The following is a 24,788-nucleotide window of genomic DNA, read 5'->3' on the forward strand; positions in this document are numbered from 1 at the left end:
GAGCTCTAGCTAAAAGCTCTCTAATTACAGTAAGAACCTATTGAGCCCCAAATTAAACATTTAAGTAGAATTTTTAGCATTCCTATCACTAGACCTTGTTTGCTGTGCTGCCTTAAGATACAGCATTGGTTATTTAATGGGTTCTTTGGAGCGGAACGAAAGCACTTGTGCGTAGAGAAACTCTGGGGAAGCCCAATTCATGAAACCCCCAGTAAGTAGAAGAAATTGCCTCTAGAAAAATCTTGATCTTAATTTAAAAAACAACAACAACACATTTTTGACCATAATGCTACCACAGACTTGTCAAGATTCTTAACAGACCTTCTGGGATCATGATAAAATTCTATTTTGCATCCTGGAACTATGCAGTACCTTTGAAAGAGGAACCTTCACTTTATAATTATTCAAAGACAACATGTGGATTTTAAAAAAATGGTGTAACCCAAACCCAATCAGTTTTTTAAGGATCTTCATTATGTCCATAGCACTATTGAACTGTGTTTATTATATCTAATCCAAATGAAACCTATTGCAAATATTCTATTTAAAGCTACTGTATTTTCTCTGAACATAAAACTTTCATTAAAAACACCCAAATTTATATTTATTAATTGATCAGCAGAAATGTTTACATTGGAATTGATATTAATGAAGCAGTAGAAATAAAAATCTTGTGACTGAAATGCATTCAAACTTTCTTGCTTGAAATAGGCCCAGTTTCTTGGCCTTTAAACTCAAAAGTACAAACATTTGCTATTTCCTTCTGCAACAGCACACACATTAGTAAAAATTGATCAAATTCAAAGCAACAGGAATAGCAGGAGTTAAGTCATAAATAAAAATATATTATGCATGTTTGCTAAACAGTGCTACTGCCATTTAATTAAATCTATGCACTGTTTTTTTTTTTAGTCTGTTGCAGGGGCAAAACATATTTTCTTTCTTTCTGTTATTAAAGTTCATCACTCTCAAAGAGTCCGGACTGTGTTGCCATACGCTGATATTCTCCTTCATCAGGAAAAAAAGCCTGCTTCACATTGACACCTTTCCCATTAAGCGCCAAATACTTGCTAAAAGTTGGTCGAACCTTCAGCGGCTTTGGATTTGGAAGCGGCTTGTACGTGTGTGCTGAAAAAGAACATGAATAGAGACAGTTCAAATTGTCTTGCAGAGGGAAGGAACTACAAGAGGCTACAGCACTAAGATCATATGTTAATACACACAGTTTGAATGAGTTTTACCATGATGTTAGGAGTGTAGTGGCTCAGATGGTTAGGACACTAGGTTGGCAATTTGCAAACCTGCGTCCGAAGCCTAAGTGCTGCTATGTGACAGGGTGAGCTCCTGTCATTTGCTCCAGCTCCTGCTAACTCAGCAGTTTGAAAGCGTGCAAATGCAAGTACAACAATAGGTACCACTTTGGTGGTCTCATTAACACAGACATGAAAGGAGCGTCCCTCGGGCAATCCTTTCACTATGGAAGTGCTTCAGTGCTTCCTACATGGAAATATAGTTCATGTAATTTAGCTAGGGAATATATAGCTGAACAGATGCATTTGCTAAGGATCAACCTAGGTGTAAGGAAAGTACATTCAATCACCAGAGAAAATACACTTACTAGCCACATCCAATCTGGCATGACATGTTGCCACTCCTGCCTCATTGACTGCAGATACTGTGTACCAACCAGCATCTTTCTTATTTGCATCGTGGATCAGCAAGCAAACTTTGCCAGAAGCATCATGAAACATGCTACAAAATGGAAGAAAAACAAAATTACTTTAGCTGGACCTGACTAAAAACCATTACTCTTGATTAGATATATATGTATATATATACATATGTACATATACATATATACACACACACACATATATTAGATATACGTATCAAATTCTTGTTCAACAGTTTTGAAAGTTTCATAGCCCAATTTTGGGGCTCTGTAGTGTCCTGTTATATAAATCAGACCTCATGTTGCAGATCCACCTTCTTCATCCCAAATTCAGCAATTTCCAGTATTCTGCAATTGCATGATCTGCACTCAGCTCTCTGAATGAATTCCTTTTCTCTATCCTCACTACTGTGCACAAGGCAGATACTGTATGCTTCCCCATATCTTTTTGCAAGATGAACCAGTAGCAAAATCTACTATTATTATTACTGCTGTTGCCACTCCCAATAAACATGAAATAGGCAGTAAGGAGCTAACAGACATCACTTTATTTATTTATTTTCCATTTCAAAGTAATTTTATTAATCATATTTCAACTAAAACACCACATTTACACTCATTACAGCGTTCAGGTAACGGTATTCACTCATATTGACATAATTATTACTATTCTATATGTTATATAGTTTTTTCTACTTTTAACTTATAGCAGTATTTACAAATATATATACAATATTTCCCCATTTTACTATAACTCCTACATATTCTTCATGTAACAACTTTATGTAACAGACAACACTTTAATTTATTTCATTAAATTTACAGGCTGTCTGACTCCAAATGACTGGGCAGTTATGCTTTAAAAAACAATAAAATAGAGGAACTTAGTTCTAATTTTCATTTTAAAAGTTCTTAATTTTAATAAGCTATGCTTTCTAAACATTGACTGCCTCATTCTTGACAGAGAAGCAAAATCAGAATCTTACATGTCAACTATATTGTAGGGTCCTGGATGGAAAGGCAGTTTGAGGCAGTGGAAAAGGTAATGCTTATTAGTTTTCCTCTAATGAATGGCACACAACAGTAACATCTGTAGTCCTTTAACTAGACTCTGCCACAGGAAACTTATCTACTTCTAATCAGCTAAAAAGCAAATCCAGCAGAAGTGCCCTTACCTGATTCTGTCTGTATTGAACTGTACCATTTCATTATTTCTTTTCCAGTATATTTGTGGTGGTGGGATAGCACACACCTGGCACTCAAGTCTAGCTGAATCCCCCTCAAAAACTTTTGTGCTTTGTGCTTTACAGATGAAAACTGGTGCTTTCCGATGTTCTTTTGCTAGAGATTTTAATAAAGAAACGCAAGGAGTCAGATTGTTTTAAGAAACAAAATTGGAAAAAAAAAACCACACGTATTCATGAAATAGTAAAAGCGAATACCAGTTAAAAAAACCAACCAACCAGTAAGTTAACTGACATTAACATGGTTGAAAATGACTCTCTTCTAAAGTTGAATAAGTGGCTCATTACGTATGGTTGCCTCAGCTCCAAGTTATCTCAGGAAAGTGTATACCACATATCAGATTTATGTCAATGTTGGCTATGGTTGCAACGCACATTGCAATTATGCTTACATAATCACTAAGAATAGAGCAGGAATAGAGAATATTTCAGACATTGGATATCTTCCATTTTTAGCAGATCCAGCTGAAATGGATGATGGAGCAACATTACCAGGGCTAGATTCTCCACCTTTGGAACTTATATCTTATAGATAGCCCTCCTTTCTCTACATTAGATCAGATGGGTAGTCCTTGTTTAGTGACCATTTACAGTCACAATTATGATTAAAAAAGTAACTTTATGACTACTCCTTGCTTGCATGTATGAACTTCGTAGATATGTAAAGCAGAATTAAGATCAAACACACTTGTGGCTTCACTTACTAAGGGCTTTGCTTAATGACCTAATTGTCAGACCCAATTGAGTAGCTAAATGAGACACTTCTGGTGAGGAATGATGAACTGTGGTTCTGTAGATTGTAGCAGACATTATGGCCATAAAGGCAATTGGACGCTGGATATGGACTGCCGAAAATAATATCTGGACCGAGGAGAGATTATCCACACATTATTTACTCCAGACAGTTTTTTTTTTTTTTTTGGTGAGAAGACAGAAGAAATTGATGTTTTTGTGGTCTCACAATCAGCTGGGAATTGTGGGATTGGGATTCCACCAAGCTCAGAGTTGTCTTTTCATGTATTCAAGGCTCAACCAAATATTGTCTTTTTAATCACTCTGCAGTGTTATTTTTTTAAAAATTGTTATATTGAAAAATCTTCAAAACCACAAGTTTGCTGGGTAAGTTCTATCAGTTTAGAAAGAAATAAAGTTTCTTGTTTAAAGTTTTGTAACATATTGCAAAAGGGTGACTGTAGTATTGATCTCATAAAGTACTAAATAGATTAAGGACTGATAGATTTGAAATAAAGACTGGAGCTAATTGAAAATATCCTCTCGTGGCAAAATTCTCTTTATATTTTGAGTTGATAAGATTACTTTGAAGGTTGAACGCTAGAGGGCAACAGATGGCTAGCATATAAGAAATGTTTGAGTGCAAAGGGTTTTGGAGTTATTTAAAAAGGTGTTATTGAAGAGAAACAAGCCCTATTGAAATAAAACTAAAATAGATTTTAAGATGGAATCAAAAATTACAACCCACAAGAAATGAAAATTCCATAATAATGGGTGATTATTTAAAAACAAAACACAAAAAAAGTTTTCAAGTAATAAATCAAAAAAGTGTTGAAGATTATTTTCTTATATTGTATTATTCAAGATTTATTGAAAGTACTCTCTGGATTACAAGACTTCTGACATAGATGACAAAAATTTCGAGAGCAGAGACAAAGAGACTAACAAAACAAGTGCTAGAATTTTGTTTGTGGGATTGAACAATCCTGAAAGAAAAAAATACAAAATTGTGTTTTGTGATCACGGTTAAATAAGGGATTGCTATGTTTAATGGTGCCTAATGGTTTGATGGGGATTGGATGGTAATAGTTATTTGTGGTAATGTAGTGGTTTGCATCTTGTTATTTTTGATAATATAAATAATGGTGATGTCTATTTTTTTTAAATTGGGATTGGATGATGGTTACTTTTGGTAATGTTTTATTGCTTATATTTTATTGACTATTTGAAGAGCTATTTGTTTAAATGGAAATGGAGAAATAAATACTTTGTTATTTCTTATAACCCTTATTGGATTTTTGCTGATTAATAAGGAGAACTGAAGATGGACTTATAGTCAATGGGATCAGTTATAGAATAAATAAGTGTTTGGTTGTATTTTAAGAGACTGTGATAAGTGCTTAATGTTGATTATTCTTGCTTGGAATGAAAGGGCTAGTTTCTTTTACAATGTCATTTTTTTCCTCTGCGCTTTTTAATTGTTATAAAAAGTAGAAATAATGTATTTCTGTACTATATTGCAGTTTTACTATAATGTATTTGCTTAATATAATCCTCAATAAAATTATTGAAAATAAAATCAATTGTGGTTGATAAACAAGGACATATATAATTGAAAGATGTCATGGAATGGGGAAAAACACAGTAGAAAAAACAGTATAGTGATTAGCACACTGGTTGCCTTTCCAAAGTCTTGGGTGGCACTTAAAAAATCTACACATTGACAAAAATCCTATCTGCTAAATAACAAAAGGCCACACTGCACATACACTACACTGATAGATTGGGAAGAACTCCATCATCATCGTCATCATCTTCTTTTAACAATCCCATAATCCCTTGCGGGGTGGAGTCTGGGCAACCAAATGGAGCTGAGTGTTTACTGGCTGGATGCCCTTCCCTGTCACCAGTGCTGAGTTATATTCAGCAAATATATTCTCAACGTGCCCAGAGAGAGACATATCTGCCTCTACCTAGGATCGAACTCACAGCTCCTGATTGTGAGGCGAGACCTCCACCTCTAGGCCACTGCACCACTTGTTGGGGAAAAACCATGCATATGAATATTAACTCCAGCTAAAGAACTGGCAGCTATAATTTCACGTAGTTGTGCATAATAATAATAATAATCTATACAGTATATGACACATCTGTTGAAGGAAAAACCATTTCCAAGCATACAAAGCCTTCTCATACCAATAACATCTATTTTCACTGAAAAGGAAGCTTCTCCAGCACGGTTATAAGCCACACACTCCCATGTTCCTGCATCATAGACCCGAACTACTTCGAAAATGAATGAGTGGAAGCCTTTTTCTGATACTATCATTTTATGAAAATCATCTGGGTGGATAAGTCTTCCATTTAGGTACCATGCCACATCTGGGATTGGTAGCCCACTGACCTACAAGGGGAAAGAGAGGAATTGAGGGAAAGTTTAATGTCCAAGGGCAAATCTACATGGAAAGCATCCCACTATTTATTTATATTTTAAGTAAGTAAATAAATTCTACACTATTGGAAACACTTCTATTTAGGACATGGCATATAACATACATATATGGCAAACTACAATGTTTTGGAAACTGGACAAGATCATGGTGTGCCAACATAACATACACCATAATTGTGTGTTATAAACATCTATTTTGTATTTGCACTAATGTAATATATGAAGCAGCTTTAACACATAGGCAAGGTAGGACTACAAAAAAGAAGTACACAATTAAATGGACAAGTTTCAATCCAAATATCTGAAATTAGGCAAAGTAACTGAAATTCTTTAAAATTAAAAATTATTTAAAATTAAAAATTTTGCTGATTTGAACTTCTAATGCTTAAGTAAAAAATGGACAAATCAGCAAAAAAACACAATGTTTTTTTATATAGTATATAAATAGAAATACTCTATTGTGTAATATAGTGAAATGTAAATATAGTACTACATATATGAAATTATCTGCACGGCCTAAAATTGGGACAAAAGGAACAATGTGTAAGCATACAAGACTAGGCCAGAATATCTCTGTCATACAAAATTGCCCTTTTATAATTGCCAGTCTAATGCCTATGGACTGGAGATCCTTTCAAATTTCTTGTCCACTAGCACACAAGGCTATATAGAAAAATAAAGGAAAAGAATATTGGCAGAATACTACTCAAATCTAAGCGCCATATGCAATGAAAGTCACTAACTTCAAAATAGTGGATGAAAGCCTTTTGATCACCTGCAAAACATCTTTTTAATCTTTGTTTCATACACTGCATGCATGTAAAAAGGGTAGGGCTCTACTCATCCAGTCACAACCACCATTAATTATGAAGCCAGTGATTATTGCAGTGGACACCACTGCCACTAACCACAACATTATTGTGGCTACTAACCACAACATTACAACTAAACTCTACTCATAACAGACGATATTCTGATTCGTTGTACAGCTAAAAAAAATATGCTTGTGACAATGGATGATTAACCTGCTCGGGAAAGCTTTTGGCCATTATCCTAAATAGCTCTTACTAAAATTCTATAATTAACCCATGGAATCTGGTACCAGAAGATCTGAGGGTCAATAGTTTTAGACAGCTTTAAAAAGAGATTATGTAGTTTCAGGGAGAATGGAGAGAAGCTTAATCTGCTTTCTTAGTATCAGATGCCTGGGAAAAATACAGGATCTTCATGTTCCAAACGTGACCTTTTAAGACCCAGCTATTTTAATTCTGCTTGAAAGAGAGTCCTGGATTCTCAAAAATTTAGCAAAAAAAATATTTTTTAAAAAATCCAGTATTAATTGTCTCTCAAAAACATTTGAAAGAATGCATTTATTACCTTAAAATCAAGCCTACAGAATCTTCCTTCTTCAACTGTTACATCTTCAGGCACTTGTACGAAGCGTGGTTGAAAAAATTTCTCCTGAATTGCACCTTGATCATTTTTTTCTCCCCTTGAAGATGGCCTATTCCTACATTACAAATGAAATAGGCAATAAAATGATTTCTAAATAAGTTTTTTTCTCATACACCTTGAATCACCCAGCCTGCAAAGTTAGTTCCACTGCATGGCAGCTAAATTATCACCTACTCAGAATGAAATTAGATTTCTAGATTTGCCTCAGCTATGAAAACTCTCAGAATGTGTGCTTATTTTACAGATGGAAGTTCCTAGGCTTATGGTATTACAGTGCCTTAATAGTTTTCCCATAAGTCAAACCGAATATAATTTATTCTAAGAATTTGTCATCTTCTAAATATCCATATGCTCTGAATCACAACTGTTATGCCTGCATCTGAAACCGCATAATCTAACAGCGGCCAAACCATACATTCAGCTTTTTTTGTAATTCATTCACTGTTCAGCCTAGTAGAGCAGAACTAGTGTTTCACACAAAACGTTGCTTGGATAAAATGTCGTTTCATAAAACATGCCAACAGCCAGTACCTTACATGCTGATGAGGAACTTGCAGCCGTACACTTTCCAAGTTTTGCTGTTGAAAACAAAAAGACATAAGTGATCATTACATTATGGTAACAGAATTCTGCAAAAGGGTCATAAACTTCACGTCTTCAGGTACTACTTAAATTTGCCAGGTAACTAATAATGTAATTACGGGCACTTTTTTAACAGCATATAGAATTGCAATCTTTGGTATCAGCACTTCACGTTCACACTAACACAGTAAAGAACCTCAATTGTTATTCTTGTGACTATGGTAAGAGGGTTTCAGAGGGCTCATGTGGCACTTGTGGGCTACTTCCAGCCATTCTTAAGACAGAACAGTGGGCTTCTTGTCCTTCTCAGAAACATATGTGCCTATAGAATGAATTTTTTTTTGTTATAGTGCACAGTATTTTGGGAAACACATAGTCTTTGTTAGAAAAGAGAGGCTATTAAGTCACTAAAATAAGACCTAGGGACATACTGTCCTTTAGGAGTGCAGGAATAGCAGTCGAGTCATTTTAATAGAATATTGGCAAGAGCACAGAGTTGTACATGCTCACAAAAGGGTTCCAATAGTAATTAACACATCTTAAATTGGAAAATATTTTCCTTATTAGATCATAGCTACCTGAGCTTTGACAAAATCTTACACAACATGAAGTGGCTACATAACATTTTTTAAAAACCTTTTTAGCTTAAAATATTTTCACCAAGTTATTATTATTCGAAATATTATTCGAAGTATTAGGTACAGTAATTTTCTTACCATTTTGGTGATGTCAAGAACAGCTAAATGTAGGTAGTGCAATTCAGGCAGTTTTAGGAATGTGCACACCACCCTTCATAGTACGATATAAGCTCTGTGACAAATTTTACACATCTGCTGACTGTATTTTGGAATGCTGATTTTTGCAGTGGCGAAATACACCAGACTAATTTCATCAAGACTTTTGTATGAATTGTAGCATATGCTTTGCTCTTCAATTAGCTATGATCTCAACTTTGTAAATAAATATATAACTACTACCAACTATTAAGTAGTCAACATGAAATAATCCCGAGGCTAAAAAAGTTGCAAAAGCAATACATAGAGAAAGGAATCACTAGAATTTTTTAAATCAGAATTTTGTTCTCCTTTGATCAATTTCTACTACACTGCCTTCGTATTTGCTATATAAATTAATGTGATAAATGCTATGTATCTGAAAACTAACCACCTCATTCCAATTTCATGGGGCAATTTGAATGCCCCCCTCCCAGTTTCTCCCTCTATTTGTATGAAAAAGCATTGTTCTGATTTATGTACCATAGGACATGCACCAGTCCCTGCGACTGCTTGGTTCCTCCCAACCTTAGCTTTAAGCATCCTGAGCCCTACTTTGTGACTCCATGCCTTTTTGTTCTCTTCCTATTCACCCACATTTGCATATTTGAATGGGTACTAATAAGGTAATTGAGTAATTGTATAATGGTGAAAATAAAACATGTTACTATGAAGACTTGCAGGTTTCTGTAAATCCCCCAAGTTCTGTGTTTGATTTGCATAGTCTAAGCATGGACAAAATTAAAGAAACTAGACAGGGACAATTAAACAATAATGAAACATACTACCAATAATTTATATGATTATATTTTATTTTTTGTGCAGTACTCTGAATATTAAAATATCAAAGCAATTGTTTCATTCGTATTTGATTAGAGAAAGAGTGTTTAGTGTAATAGGCTAGAAACCAGGAGACCAGGAATTCTAGTCCCATCTTAGGCTAATCAGCCAGCTAGTTGACCTTGGGCCAGTCACTCAGCTCCATCCACTTCCAAAATCTTGCCAAGAAAATTGCAGGGATTTTTCCCGGTAATGGCCAGGAGTCAAGATTGACTTGAAAGCATCAAAGAGGACAAAAAGGGCAAAGCTATAATACGCTTCTTCCCTCCCTCCTTCCGCCATAGCCTGCATACAGGCCATTTGATCTTCTTATAGCTTTTGCTGACCCCAAATTCAAGTCCAGTATTTCCAACCTGCCTGCCTGTCCTTGAATCTAAGGGTGATGGACATGTGGCAGCTTAGAGCAGGTGGAGACAACAAATGTGGTGAGATGAGGGAGAAAGAGGAGGGAGATACACTGCACTTGAAAGTATTCACTTTCCTTCAGCCACCATGGTAACTTTGCCTTCCCTCTCAATTCTTCCAACCCTACAACATATGTATCCAGAATAAACAATTTGAGTTCATGGTCTAAGCAAAACACATTTCACATTTTCATGTTTTGGGCACAAACCACAGCAAAAAGCAGTTCCAAGGATGGAACAGTTTATGCGTGGAAAGTTTCGTGCATAAGTAACGATAAGCTGTAACAGAACAGTTCAGGATCAGTAAAGATAATGGCTTCTTTCTCCTATCTTTCTATCCCTCAGACAACTTGGGAGACAAATCCTACCTCCATCCATGTTTTGCCTGAGCTACAATTTAAGTTTATACATTAGGTTAATGTGTTTTTGTTTCATTTCACTTTAGTACAATATATGAATTTAGGCATTGTGGTTTGTTAACTGTGTAAATTGAATTATGGGTGAACTTGGCCACGACTTGTTCAACAAGCCATGATGTAGCACACTCTGTGAAATGAGCCACTATCTTTTCATTCCATATTCAATAGCTTTCAAATACAGGTAGTCCTAACTTACAAATATTCGTTTAGCGACTGTTCGAAGTTACAACAGCAATGAAAAAAGTTATGACCATTTTTCACACAACCATTGCAGAATCCCCACAATCGCATAATCAAAATTCGGGTGCTTGGCAATTGGCACACATTTATGACTGCTGCACTGTCCTGGGGTCATGTGATCACCATCTGCAGCCTTCCCAGCCGGCTTCTTATAAGTAAAATCAATGGGGAAAGCGAGGTTCACTGAACCACTACGATTCTCTTAACAACTGTGGCAAAAAGGTCATAAAATGAGGCACAACTCACTTAACAACTGTCTTGCTTGGCAATGGAAATTTTGGGCTCCATTGTGGTTGTAAGTTGTATTGCATTCAGGAAAACTTCTGCTACCTTCGTATGATTATGGGGAACAGTTTGGATTTCAGTTCAGCTTTTGGGTGAATAGGGAAAAAATTAAGGAGGACTTACTTGTGTGTCCTGTGCATTTTGTTCATTCTGTGATACAAACACAGATGCCGCATTCTCTGGTCCAAGTAACCTGCGAGCCATTCTTTCTTCGTAGCTTAAACGCTTATGAAAAGGAAATATGAACATTAAAGAAAATCAGAGAACGCTTAAATTTCCATTCAGTATAACAGCTCACTCTAAGATTACCTAGGAATTACTCTTCTTTGATAAGAGCAGGGCAAAAAGCTGTTTTAATCACTATTGTTCTCAGACGTGAGATGTGAAAACAGCATATTTTTACTATGGGAATTCTCTGAGTAGAAGCTAAATCTTCATGAAGCAACACAATGGGAAAAGAAGAACAAGGAAAAATGTGTACAGGATGTTTTTATCGGATGCCCTGTGGGTGATTTGAGAGGAGAGCTTTGTGTTTCGTGAGCCAATTAACAGGATCCACTGATGCCATGTTGCTATTATAGATAACTCCTTGAAAAAAGAATTCTTGAAGTAGGCTTCATAGCTGCTTCCAGGCTAGCTCTACCACCACGACTCAATCAATCAGAATAAAGCTGGAGGGGACCTTCGAGGTCTTCTAGTCCAACTCCCTGCTCAAGCAGGAGATCCTATACCATTTCAGACAATTGATTATCTAGTCTTTTTTTAAAACCTCCAGTGACGGAGCACCACAACTATATGATCAACAGTACAGGGGTGGGATTCAAATTTCTTAACAACCGGTTCTATGGGTGTGGCCTAATTTGTGGGTGTGGCTTGGTGGTCATGTGACTGGCTGGGCATGGCTTGTATGTAAATATTATAAATATATAAATATTGAATTTTTTATAAAAAAAACAACTTTTACCCAAAATCAAGCAAAACAGACAGGCAGATTGAGTTGCTTACAGAATCACAGATTCACTTAGAGATCTGTGTTTCTGCCATTGGCTACCTGGGTCTGTCACATAAAATTTACTTGCAAGAAAACTCACAAAATTAACTCACAACACACCATGTATGTAAATAATGAATTTTTTATAAAAAGAGAGCATTTTTTACGCCAAAGCAGGCAAGCAAATTGAGTTGCTCACAGAATCACAGATTCACTTAAGAGATCTGTGTTTCTGCCATCGGCTATCTGAGTCTGCACTGCTTCAGTCCTAAGGAAGGTTTGGCTCTGCTTAAAAGTAGAGCTGAAGATCTAAAGATTAGCTAGAAAGCCAGAAATCCAATGGCTTGCTGCTTTCTAGCTAGTCTCAATTTCCCAGCACAGCAGAACAGCTGATGGTCGGGGAAAAAAAGGAAAAATGGCAACTTAGCAGGCAAGTTTGCCAGGTAAGGAGTGAGTGGGCAGCACAGCCGTGTGTTCCCGCACAGCCTGGATTAATTTGCTCTGGGGTGACATTTCTCTGCAGATCACCAAAATTTTCTCACGGATCACCAGTGGGCGCGGTCCTTCTTAACAAGCTCCAAACTGTTGCTGCAAGCCACGAATCCAGGCTAGAAGCAGTTTTTGGAGCTTAACAGCCATGTGTTTTCAAGCTGCTCCTTTAAACTGCTCCAAGCCTGGATTTCTTGTGGGTGCTGGAAGTTTCTTTCCTTCTCTCTTTCTCCCTTCCTTCCTTCCTATTTTTTTCTTCCTTCCTATTTCTTTCCTTTCTTTCTTTCTTTCTTTCTTTCTTTCTTTCTTTCTTTCTTTCTTTCTTTCTTTCTTTCTTTCTTTCTTTCTTTCTTTCTTTCTTTCTTCCTTCCTTCCTTCCTTCCTTTCCCTTCCTCTTTTTTCCTTGCTCTTTCTTTCTCTCTTGTTCTTCCTTCCTTGCTTTCTTGCCCTTTTCTTCCTTCCTTCCTTCCTCCCCCCCCCTCTCACACACACACAAACACACCAAACTCTTTCTCGTGACACACACACACCTGGTCTGAGACGAACTGATTCGGCGAGCTCCAGAGCAGCGGGAGGTGGGAGAACAAAAAAGGAGCAGTCCTGGCCCCCGGAACATCCACCTGCCCTTTTGGCGGGGCCCAGGGTGCCCAGCAGCGGGAAGCAGCTCCAGGAGTTCCCAGCCTCCCATCGCCCCTCTCAGGCTCAGGCCCAGTGTCCACCTCAGCCCTCATGTCAAGAAGCAGGCGGCCAGGCAGGAGGAGGCCCAGCACGGATGCAAGGTGGGAGAGGCCTGGGGAGGGCAGGGAGAGGCCTGGGGAGCTACGAGGAGGCCCGTGGAGGGCAGGGCGAGGCCTGCGGTGCTACAGGGAGACCCATGGAGGATGGGCGAGGCCCAGGGACAGTGGGAGAGGGGCTAGCGCAACTTGCAGGCTTACCTGTGAGCAGACAGGAGCCGTTTCCCGAGGGAGGGGGACTTGCAAGCTTTTCGCTGTGCCACAGCGAAAGGCAGGCAGCAATGGTGGCCTGGCAGGTGGGCAAAAACAGGCTGCAGGCATGTCGCGCATGTGCACAGGGCAGGGAGTGGAGAAGCGGGAGGAGAGGGGTGGTGCCAGCCAGAGGCCCGATTTACCAATTCTCAACTACTGGGAACCGTAACAACTGGTTCTATAGAACCGAGCCGAACCGGTAGAATCCCACCCCTGCAACAGCAACAAGGAGGAATGGTTGTGGACAGATTTTGCTGATAATGGATAAATTAATTTATCTGGCTTAGAGAAATGACATTATCTACATTTATTGCTGACTAGAAGTCTCAGGACATTTGTGTAAAAATGAAAAAATTGAAGATGTGACATGGTTTTGCTGATTACACAGGACAGAAAGAAGAGTAATATAATGAAACCTTAGAGGGGTTAAAATATATTTGTACTTATAACTGCTATGCTGCGAATACTGGAGGTAGTACTTCACACTTCTTTCCTTTCTTTTCCATTTTTCTGTAACTTTTTTCCTATTACTGCACCTTTTCTTTTTTGATTTCTTTTTCTTTTTTTCCCTTTCTTACTTTCTATCAGCTTGTGTTAGCTTTTATCTCCTGGTTTAAACATTTTATCAAAAAATATGAATAAAAAGCAGGAGTGGACTCCTCCTTTCTTGCCCCTCCTCCCCTGCAGCAAGTAATTGTGGCATCCAGATTTCTTCTAAAAGTAGGCAACAAATGATAATTGTTAGCATGACAAGGACAAAGCCATTAAGGTATTAATTAATGATACTAAATAGTTCTGTTTTGCCTCAACTTCTCCTTTTTAGCACAATACCAGCCACGTCACCAAAAGAAATTATGTATTTCTCTGCTCTGAAGAGAAACTGCAGTCCCCTACTGTTACCAAGATATCACACCTCGGTGACATGCAGGATGCTCACCTCAGTCAGTAGAACTTATTGCCACACTATAATTAAGAATACTGTATTACTGCATCTTTTTCTGTGAAAAAAGATCTTACAGTATGGGTGTCTTATTGATAACTGCCTTCCACCCACGGAAACAATAATAAACTTCTTGTATATATTGAGGAACTTCTCTATTTTGGATCTCATTTCACAAGCAAACTGATATGATCTCCTTACTAAAGCAAACACTAACGGTGGTCCTTTCGTTGTTTAAAAATATTGACATGTTGCTAAAAGGGTAGCACACAAATACACGTGACTTTATGTGCCAAGAGTATTTTCATATGGTGATTTTTCAGTTTTCCACATTCAGCAACTAAACCGATTTATTTTCAGTTCAGCTGCAGTCTATTTAAACATACAGTAAAACTTGATTTGTGACAGTTCTTGGTTTACCCCACTTCCCAGACTTCAGGCTTATCTCAAAAATCCAAAGGGCTTAATAGATTTTCAGCCTCCCCCCTTTCCCTAGGGAACTGATAAATTCTTTCCAATATGGTCAAAAAAATGCACACAACATGAAAATAGAATATGAATGGGACACTGATACTGCAAGTATTTTCCTTCGGTCTGCAGTGAGGGATAGTGGTATGATTTTTGCATAGCAGCTCGGATGGGGCAAGGTTCTACTACACACTTCTCTTGATTTTGGTCTATATGTAAAATGATCCTAGTTACTGTTTTTGCTTTAAGGATTAGTATGTTGAATGAACCCAGCCTGTTGCAATGAAATAAACCATGGTTAATCAAACATTTGCTTAATATAGTACTAAAACAAATCACTATTCTACAGAGGTTGGAAAATGCCTTGCCTAAGCTGATAATTGTTATCTAATGAATGAATAAAACATTACATTAACTTCTAATATCTACACATATATAAAAAAAATTGGGCTAGATTTAGTTTTGACAACACATGAAAGGGAACCTTAATTTAATACAAATCTGTTGTAGTTTCATTCATAATGAAACATAAAAGATGGACTGAATGCAATAGCACTAGATGGATAAGAGTAATATGAATTATACATATAAAAAGCATAGAGTTGCTACCATTTTCTCCCACTCTAGAATCTAATTCAATTTCCTGTCACATTATATGCTCCCCCACCCCACTTACCACTTCCTCCCTTGGTGACCTCCCTGGAAAACAGGGTAATGATGTCAGAACACATAATACAATAATAATACAATAATAATAAAGAGAAAATGGTGGGCATACAATACATGGTGGTGCTTTTCAGCTTTACCCCTATATTATTTGTAATTCATTGTCCTCCTAATTTCTTTCACAATTGGCTGATCAAAGGGATTCATTCTTATCATAAGTTGGAACTGATTTCTTGGATCAGTTTTTCCCCTTGGATAATGTCCAAATATAAATCCCAGACCTATTATCCGTAAGTGGCATTTGATCAAGATGTAAGTATTGGCGATCCAAGAAATAATTCATGCCAAGGTGCATGCATGAGAACTTATGTTCTAATACTGCCAAAGCTCAATAGTCTATGAAGGACAGAAATTATCCCAATTCTGAATTCAGTATATTGAACAATATTAAACATACTGTTCAATTAATTCTGAGAGTGGTCATCTTGCTGGGCACTGAACAGGGTAAGTAGCTACATCAACATATAGATGTCTTGTTAATGCATGTTTCAGAATTGGGTTTAGGTTAATGAATCAGTATAGAGAAGCAAGGAAAAAAATTCAGAGTAATTCATCTTAAGCGGTAGTTTCCTAGCCTCCCTTTTATATGTATTCTCTATACATTGTCTTACTTGGTTCCCGTTATGCAGAAGGTTATCTTTACATCGCAGTTTTCTTTCCAAGTCTTGAATGAGGGCGTCTTTTGTTCCTTGTATCTCTTTGTCGGAAGCCTTTGGTACTTGTTTAAGGCTATCAGTTTGCGGACTGTACATAGGCTTTGAATGACTGCTAATTAAAGGAAAAGAAGGGTGATCTTGTAATTATTAAATAGAGCTGAGTATAAAAGACAAACTATTGAAAATAAATCTTATTGTAAGTGTATATTGTAGCTGATGAGCAAGGAGAAACCCATCAATGCCATGAGTATGGAGTCGCTATATGCTGCATATCATACAATTTTTTTAAAAAAAAATGGCCCTAGGAGAAACATAATTATTAAGCTGTAAAAATCATCTGACCAGCTAAAAACGTTTTGTGGGATCTTTATAACTGAGGTTATAAAATACCAAGTATGAGAATTAGTGTGGTATTTTGTTAGAAATTACTAATGTTCAAACATTTTTCTGCTTTTGAAGACCAAGAACAATCATTTAAGGGGAAAAAAAAACCCCAAACTCAGATATTTATTTAACAGCAAGTAATTCTTGCTGTTAAATAACAAAATAAAAGTTTCCTTTCCCTCTTAAACTCTGCTCTACTGAGAGTGGATGAAGAAATTTAAAGTCAGGAGGGCTACCGCCTACTGCCTTCAAAGCTTACTTTGCTCTGAACTACTCCCAGAATGGCTTAATAGTGATGTTTAGTACTAGAAGCAGAATCTCTCGACTTCATTCTAACCTTTTCAAACAATGCAGATCAGGGGAGAAATGTGCTCTCAAATCTCCATCATTTATTCTAGTTTATATACAAAAATTAAGCATTACATACTTTATATTCCTATTAAGCCTTAATGAAACTAGCAATTTTAATTCATTTCTTAACAATTAATGTTTTTATATGCCTAAAGTATAGGTGTGAAAAAGCAAATTTATTAACAAATTAACAGCAACTTGATAATACAATCCCATATTTGTTTATTATTTTGTAATGTTAAATCTATTGAGATGTCTTGTTTACTTATTATCAATTCCTGTATCAAGTTATCTCTCTCTTATTGTCTTGGGGATTAATTCCATGTAAGATCATGATTCCACCTTCTAGATTAATTAGAATTTCTTTCCTCACAAGATGATTTTTTAAAAAAATAATGGAAATGTAACACTTTTATTTAGAAAATATTTTTATGTTTGCGTCACAATGTTGAATGCAAATTAACAGGTAAATGTTTAATAATTGTATAATGAAACTTTTTTTGAAAAATAACTTTAATTTTTAATATGTTAAAGTAGGTAGTTCAGAAATCTATAATCCCTGCATGCAAATTTTCTAAAAAGCATGTAGCTGGTGCTGCTGTTCCCTAGTTTACTTTATCGATTCTGCTAATACTAAGAAACATTTTCTCTTTCTCTTGAACCTTAATGCCTTGAGATTTTTATGCAGAATGAGGATTCTGCTTTCTTTGTATGCATAAAGATTTGTGGGTGGGTAACACCAGAATATTTTGTGTTCTATGAGAAATCAGGGAGCTGTCACTTATTTCCAAAAAACTGTACACCAATAAAATAGTTACCTAGCTTCTTTTTCAAGAAAGCTTTTTAAAGATTTATAAATTCTAAAAAAGAAGCACCACCTTTTATTATTTCATTTTTTTAGGGTAAGACTCATTATACAGTGGCAAAAGTATAATGTAGAAGAGACAGGATCTAGCCTTCACTGATATCAGATGTATTTTCCATTCAGGGCTGGATTGTACCTAACTATTCCATTTGTTCCAGATCAGTTGCTTAGTGCCTAGATAAATAGAACTAAAGTAGGAAATGCTCTAAGGAAAAGACTAAAACTGAATTATTAAACAGCACTGGAAACTGTTTCTGTCAGATGTGTTGATCACAGTTCATCCTAGCCAGAATGGCTAAAGTTGACAGTAGCAACTGTAAGCTAATTTGAAAAGGCTGCATTAAATGAACATACCCAACAAAGTAGTGGCAGCATTTTTTTCTCTAATCCATTTTTTGGATTTACATAATACATGGGCTGGATTTCCACAACACACTAAGCTAAAACGTGGTTGACTTATCTTGTACATTGCACAAATGACACATAAAATCTCTCACAGCAAATAGTGTAATCTTTCAAATAAGAATCCTTAAATTATTTGACGGAATTGTGCTAAAGCTATGTATTATACCCAGGATAAAATCCCAGGATAAAAACATAGGATAAATCAATAATAATTAAATGAACTGAAATAATATTAAATAATCATTTGTCTCAAATCTGTTAATCTTTTCTTGAAATAAATCCTTCATAAATTTAATTTTTATTATGTCAACTAGTGCATAATTTTCCAGAATTAGATTTCATTTTCAGGACTTGTTTAAATAGGATGGAATTCTGCCTTTACTTTTATTTTTCAGCCACCACTTATATAAAATTTTGGAAACTTCCGTACATTTTGCAAAAAGTTGGCATTTGGAACCAATTTGCTCCAATTAACATTAGTTATAGTTTCTATTCCTGAGTTTCCCCTTCTAATTCCCATCTCTACATTCAACACTTACATGCAGCATAGCTCACTCAAAACAGGAACACAGCATTCAGGTTTTTATGAATGCACCTACACACAGTTCAAGGCAAGGGAAAGAGCATACTTACTTTGAGTCCACCGAGGAAGGACCTTGGCTATTATTATAATCAAAGTGAGAGGGCAACACAGAACAAAGGAATGCTGCAGGGGACTGATTATGCATGGATGAAATTCTCGGCCCAGATGATGAGCTAGCAGGAGACTGTACAGATGCGGGTGTTACGGGAAATGAAGCGCTATATGAAGGTGAAGACAATGAGATTGGCGAGCTCAGCGATGAAGAGGAAGTAAATTTCTTCTCATTAGGATTACAAGGCTGGATTAAAATGGAAGACTGCTTGGTTTGCCTGCTCAGAAGTGTAGCAGAAGTCTCTGATCCTGGAGGCTGTGGCTTCCCTTGATATGTATTTTGAGACTGGATAAAGTGTTTTGGACGCTCATAATTAAACATGCTAGGTTGGTACATAGAGGACACAGATGGGAGATTACTGACACTCATGGGAAAGCTTTCACCAATTGTCCTGCGCTTTGGAAGGTGAAAATAGACTTTGGGTTGGTGGTTGGAAAGAATGAGTCGATAAATTTTGTGGCCTTTCCTGGCAGGGGTCCTAGGTAGGACTGAATCCCTGCCTCAGCAAAGAGTAGCTGTCTTGATGAAGATAATCCCTTTAGGAAAACAATACAAATAAGAACAGAAATAAATGGGCATGCAACAAGATTATATAGACAATCAAATTAGAAGGGAACCAATGGACAAATGCTAACATTCATTCTTCTCAGGAACAAGATGTTTTGTATCTAGAGCATCCTTGAAATTTGCCTGCCTTATCTTTTCCCCCCAATAATAATTCCTCACAAACATGCTGAAATATTCTAGGAATACTCATAGGCACTTAAAAGTTTTAAATGTACAGAAATTATTTTAATACCCACCATCCCCATATGTAGAATATGCAATTAAACCTATATTAAACTCTTTCTCTGAAATCACTGGAAAGCAATACACTATTTTGGCAAATTTTAACTCTAGTTATGATTTAAAGATACAGCTCACTCATCTAAGGATTCAATGCAAGCTTTACTACAAGACCTTTTCATCCATGTAAATCCTTTCTACAGTAAATAAAAATGATCACAAGTAGATATTGAATTCTATTAGTCACTTAAAACAATGTATTCAAATAAAAAATTATGCAGTACCAATACATTATGATAAAGGCATGTTCCTTGCTTACACTGCTAAGTTTCCACCAACCAACCAAAATTTGAGTTCCAAGTAAACAAGCTCTGTTATGAACCCCAAGATCAACAGGATGATGATTTGTCCCCCCCCCCCCATTATGCTCAAATTCTTTATAATGGAAAATATAGTACTGTATACATCTAATTCTAACCAGATCTTAGTATCAAAGAGCTCCCAAACTATAACTCAATTTTCTGACCAGCTTTTACAATATTTTTGAAACTAATGAAAAACTGTATGAGGCAAAATTTTAATTAAAATAAAGTACAAAAATAAAGTTCATGAAGGAAATGATTTTCATTTTTTTGTCTAGACAAGCAGCACTTTGCTTCAATTAGGATTAAAGGAATAGAACATTTACAGATATAGCTAGCAAGAAATCTGGCTATAAATAAAGTAATTTTAGTTACTGTGTTCATTGAATATGTTGATATATCATGATTGCTACCACATGTGCATGTCAAGACATTTTTTTTCCATACACAAATCCCACACTTTAGTTGGGTTATTGCTATTATAAACTGTAAATAAATTCTATAAGAAGTTATTTTTTTAAAACAAAAATAAATATTTGGTTTATTTGAACAAAAATATTAATAGTTCAGATACTCAGCTGTGTGGCAAATTTCTCAATGTATCCATATGGAGCAAACTACAGTACATTAAAAAAAAGTGCAAGGAAACTTCAGGAAGAATAAAATAAAACAGTGGCTATTTCTTCCCTTCCCACTTAAAATCCCTACAATATCTAATTTTCCTCTATAGAATTTCATATCAGCTGTTTTGCTACTATATCTGCACCCAGTATATTGCCTTCCTTTCATAGGAAGAGCCTAAACTAGGTTCCATGAGGTCATGCATTCCTCAGACAGATCAAATTATTCCGCTTTTTTTAAACATATGATTAAAGAAGCCCTTCATTTCGACTTTTCGTATAACGCGTGATACATGTATTTATCGAGCGGTTAAGTAGTCTTATAGTTCTAAGTTTCACCATGAAACAAACGCAGCAACTCATGCAACCCAGAACCTTCTAGGAAAGGGAGCTCTAAGACGCTTGAATCCGCTTCAAATGAGCGCGAACAACAGCTTGCATATTTTAATAGTCACCCTCCTCTATTAAAATAAAAGTCCGCCGCTACAATAAGTTTCACACGAAGCTCGTAAAAAACAAAAACCACCTCCCCCCCCAGTTGGGAATCTACTAAGCCCTTTACAAGAGACACCAACTTTCCTATCTTGGTCCGCGAATGTCTTGTGTAACTTATTCTGAAATGCAAAGATTCGGTCACGACCTGCTGCAACGATTTAACGTGCTTCTTGTAAGTCAATCTTCAGCGCCTCGGCTAGACCGCGCTCCTCCGTTCCCCGAGCCAAATGTCCCGCGTGTGAGCCTTAAGGTATCACCCACGCGGGTCAGCTTCGCAAAAGCTGCTGGGCTACTACACTGGGGCACCTCAGTCGAACCCTCCCTGCCCGTAGCGCGCGCAAGCAAGCAAGCAACCCAACCACCTGTGCTCTTTTCAAGTATCGGTCCCTCCCGCCATAGGCTTCCATGGGCTTTCCCTGGAAGTATAGCTCCTAAAAGGTGAATTGCACCGCTGCGAGCCGAACCGGGCGGGACGGGGGAGGGGGCAAGAGGAGGAACAAAGAGGAACTTACCTGTAAGCAAAGGAAGGGATCACCTGCGGGCCTATGAAGCGGTGTTGTGAAGGGAAACCAGCCATCCACTAAGACAGACTAGAATCATAGTACCTCTCTACTTAAGTTTTAATATGAGCGCAGGCGATTAGCCCTTGCCAGGGAATGTCATCGGAGGTATTCGCTCTTTCCAGCCACCCGGCTAAGTTGCCAAAATAAGAGCTTTCCGTCCCCCGCCCTTCTCCACTCCGCCCGACTGCTCGACTATCCAAACTACCGCCCGCGAGAAAGAGGCACGCTTGGCTGCTGCCTGGAAAGAGGGCAGAGCGTTCCTTGCGTGTATTTAGAAACACGCAGCTAAAGTTAAAGACAACTCGGTAACCAAGATTGTTCAGCTTAAGTTCGACGTGGTCGACCTTTTTTTTTAGGCGAAAAAGGGGTTGAAACCGGAGCTACTCTTTAAACTCTTCGGTGGGGCGCCTGCAGAAGTAGCGTGGCGGGAGGAAAGCGGAATAGGACAGTCCGGATCTAACTATCCATATGCTGTAAATAAGCCTTTTTTCGGTAAGGGCAATGCAGTGGCTGCTTGGGCGGGGGATCCCGTAAAAAAAAAATCTATATTCCAACATATATATATAAGCGTTGTCGCCGCTGGCAACGTTGCTCTGAATCCACCGATTGCGGCGGCAACAGTCGAGGAGGGCATTTGTTTCTTTGCCTCCGCTCGTGAAAAATGCCTGCCGTTGACCCCATTCGAGACCTACATTTTGACCTAGAAGCTTGCCAGCCGCCTCTTCTAAGAGAAATAGATCTGAAGGCCTCCGTACTGTAGTTAACTCTGCGAAGGTGGGAGTGTGCGCGAAGCGGCTTTTTGGTTAGGAAACAGGTGAAGAGGAGTCGAGTTTATTGCACTCGCGGAGTTGGCGGGAACGAGCGAAGGAAGGAGAGAAATAAGAGTCTTAGAGATATACAGTAAGCGGTAAAAAGTTGGACTCGTGTGTCTGTCGACAACTACAGCCTCTTCGAGGTGGAAGTGGTTTCAGGGACACTAAAAAAAAAAAAAAATGCATTCCGGCTCGAGGGGACTTTGATTCTGAAGCAAACGCAAGCCGCGCTTCTCTAGCGGCCCGATCGAATTTCTTTATTTCCAACTAGCCTGCTGGCGCCCCTTTTGTTCAAGGGCCCTCCGTTTTTCCTCTCTTGAAAAGAGCACAGCGAGCTGGAGAACTCGAGAAGTAGCTACCAACATATCACAGCCGAGGAGGAAAAGAATATAGTGCCTAGTACACACAAACATAGTTACATGCTTAAAGATTGATTCTTTCTAGTCCAGGATATAACAGTGTCATATAACAGATCAATAGTGACTTAGGTCTTTTTTTCATCCCAGAGGAAACCTGTTATGACCTATTAGTGAACTCTTACTTCAACTTCTTCAGATTATGTAATATTGTACTTCCCATCTTCTGCCTAGAGCTCTCATCCAACACAGCTTGGGGAAGTTTATACAGGTAATCCTTGATTTACAACATTTCACTTAGTGACCGTTCAAAATTACAACAGCACCAGGGGTAGGTTTCTACCGGTTCTGTCCACCTCTGTAGAACCGGTTGCTCCAAAGAGCAGAAGACATAGAACCGGTTCTATGCCTGCTGATGTTGTGGCCCACCCACCTACCCGGGCTGTTACCTGACCTTTAGTTCCTGCTTTTTCAACTGCAGCTGCTTTGCGCGACACATCTGCAGTTGAAAAAGCAGGGAAAAGGGGCTTTTCCAACTGCTGCGCACTTGCACGCAGTGCTGTTCAGCTGTCTGGGCAGCTCAGCAGGTTGTAAATTGCACTCGCGCGACTTACGCGACTTGTGCATGCACGACGCTAATAGACAGAACCGGTAGGTATACCAGTCGGATCCCATCCCTGAATGGCACTGAAAAAAGTGACTTATTACCATTTTTCACAGACTGTTGCAGCATTCCCATGATCATGTGTTTTACATTGGGATGCTTGACAACTGACTCACATTTATGACGGTTGCAATGCCCCAGAGTCATATGATGCTCTTTTGCGACCTTCTGAGAAGCAAAGTCAATGGGAATATCAGGTTCACTTAACAACCGTGTTACTAATTTAAGAACTGCAGGGATTCACTTAACATGTGGCAAGAAAAGTTGTAAAGTAGGGCGAACTGACTTAACAGATTTCTCACTTAACAATATAAATGTTGGGCTCAATTATGGTCGTAAGTTGAGGATTACCTGTATTCATCCTTAGATCCAACTTTCAAAGAGATAGCTGTGTTGAAGTATAAGACTTTTGTGTCATCTTTTCTATAAATCATAAGTTTGTCTTTAAAATTCCTCAATACACTTTCATTTTCACAATTGCAGCACCCCCATTGTCGCATGATGAAAATTTAGGCACTTGGCAGCCAAACATTATTTATGACAGTTGTATTGGCCTGTGTTCATGTGACCACCATTTGTAATGAGATTCTCAGTCATCCAGGTCATAGTTGTTTCAAATACGCTTTTTTCAAAAGGCAACTGGACTGTTTTGTTTTTCTTCCTGAGGAAGAAGAAAATGTTTTGCTTCTCATCCAGGAAGCTTCATCAGTTGTGATGCTGGGGGATAGAAAGATAGATACCTATCCTTCCATCTCCCAGCATCATAACTGATGAAGCTTCTTGGATGAGAAGCAAAATATTTTCTTCTTCCTCAAGGACAAAAATAACCAGTTCAATTGCCTTTTGAAAAAACACTTTGAAATACCATTTGTAATCTTCCCAGTTATCTTTCAAAAAGCAAAGTCAATGGGGGAAGCAAGACAGAATAACTTAGGATAACTTATTATACTGCAGTGATTCATTTAACAGTTGTGACAAAAAGGTCCTAAAATGGGGCAACATTCACTTAACTGTCTTTGTTAGCATCTGAACTTTTAGCCTCAACTGTGGTCTTAAATCAAGGACTACCTGCAGTA

The 24,788-nt window shown here is 37.7% G+C and overlaps 1 protein-coding gene across 15 annotated transcripts in view; it reads right to left on the reverse strand.

The window, feature by feature from the left end:
• Positions 1-582: 582 nt before the first annotated feature.
• Positions 583-24,788, reverse strand: part of MYOT (myotilin) — a 56,980-nt gene continuing 32,774 nt past the window's right edge. For 2 of the 15 annotated variants that reach the window (XM_026686820.2, XM_087955262.1), the window contains exons 7-14: positions 16,310-16,466; positions 11,222-11,323; positions 8,087-8,133; positions 7,478-7,610; positions 5,845-6,052; positions 2,848-3,013; positions 1,619-1,752; positions 583-1,128 (exon numbers count right to left, since the gene is read on the reverse strand). In XM_026686820.2, coding sequence (XP_026542605.1) covers positions 953-1,128; positions 1,619-1,752; positions 2,848-3,013; positions 5,845-6,052; positions 7,478-7,610; positions 8,087-8,133; positions 11,222-11,323; positions 16,310-16,466 — 1,123 coding nt within the window. In that variant the 3' untranslated portion in view covers positions 583-952. Of the gene's footprint in view, positions 1,129-1,618; positions 1,753-2,847; positions 3,014-5,844; positions 6,053-7,477; positions 7,611-8,086; positions 8,134-11,221; positions 11,324-16,309; positions 16,467-18,898; positions 19,591-21,161; positions 21,239-21,397; positions 21,713-21,829; positions 22,114-24,788 lie in introns of those variants that run through there. The other 13 variants (XM_087955265.1, XM_087955263.1, XM_026686847.2 and 10 more) reach the window with 12 other exon arrangements.

The sequence above is a fragment of the Notechis scutatus genome, chromosome 2, assembly GCF_049901735.1.
Source record: "Notechis scutatus isolate UNSWTSFEM ecotype Mainland chromosome 2, rNotScu1.2, whole genome shotgun sequence".
Classification (NCBI taxonomy): Eukaryota; Metazoa; Chordata; class Lepidosauria; order Squamata; family Elapidae; genus Notechis; species Notechis scutatus.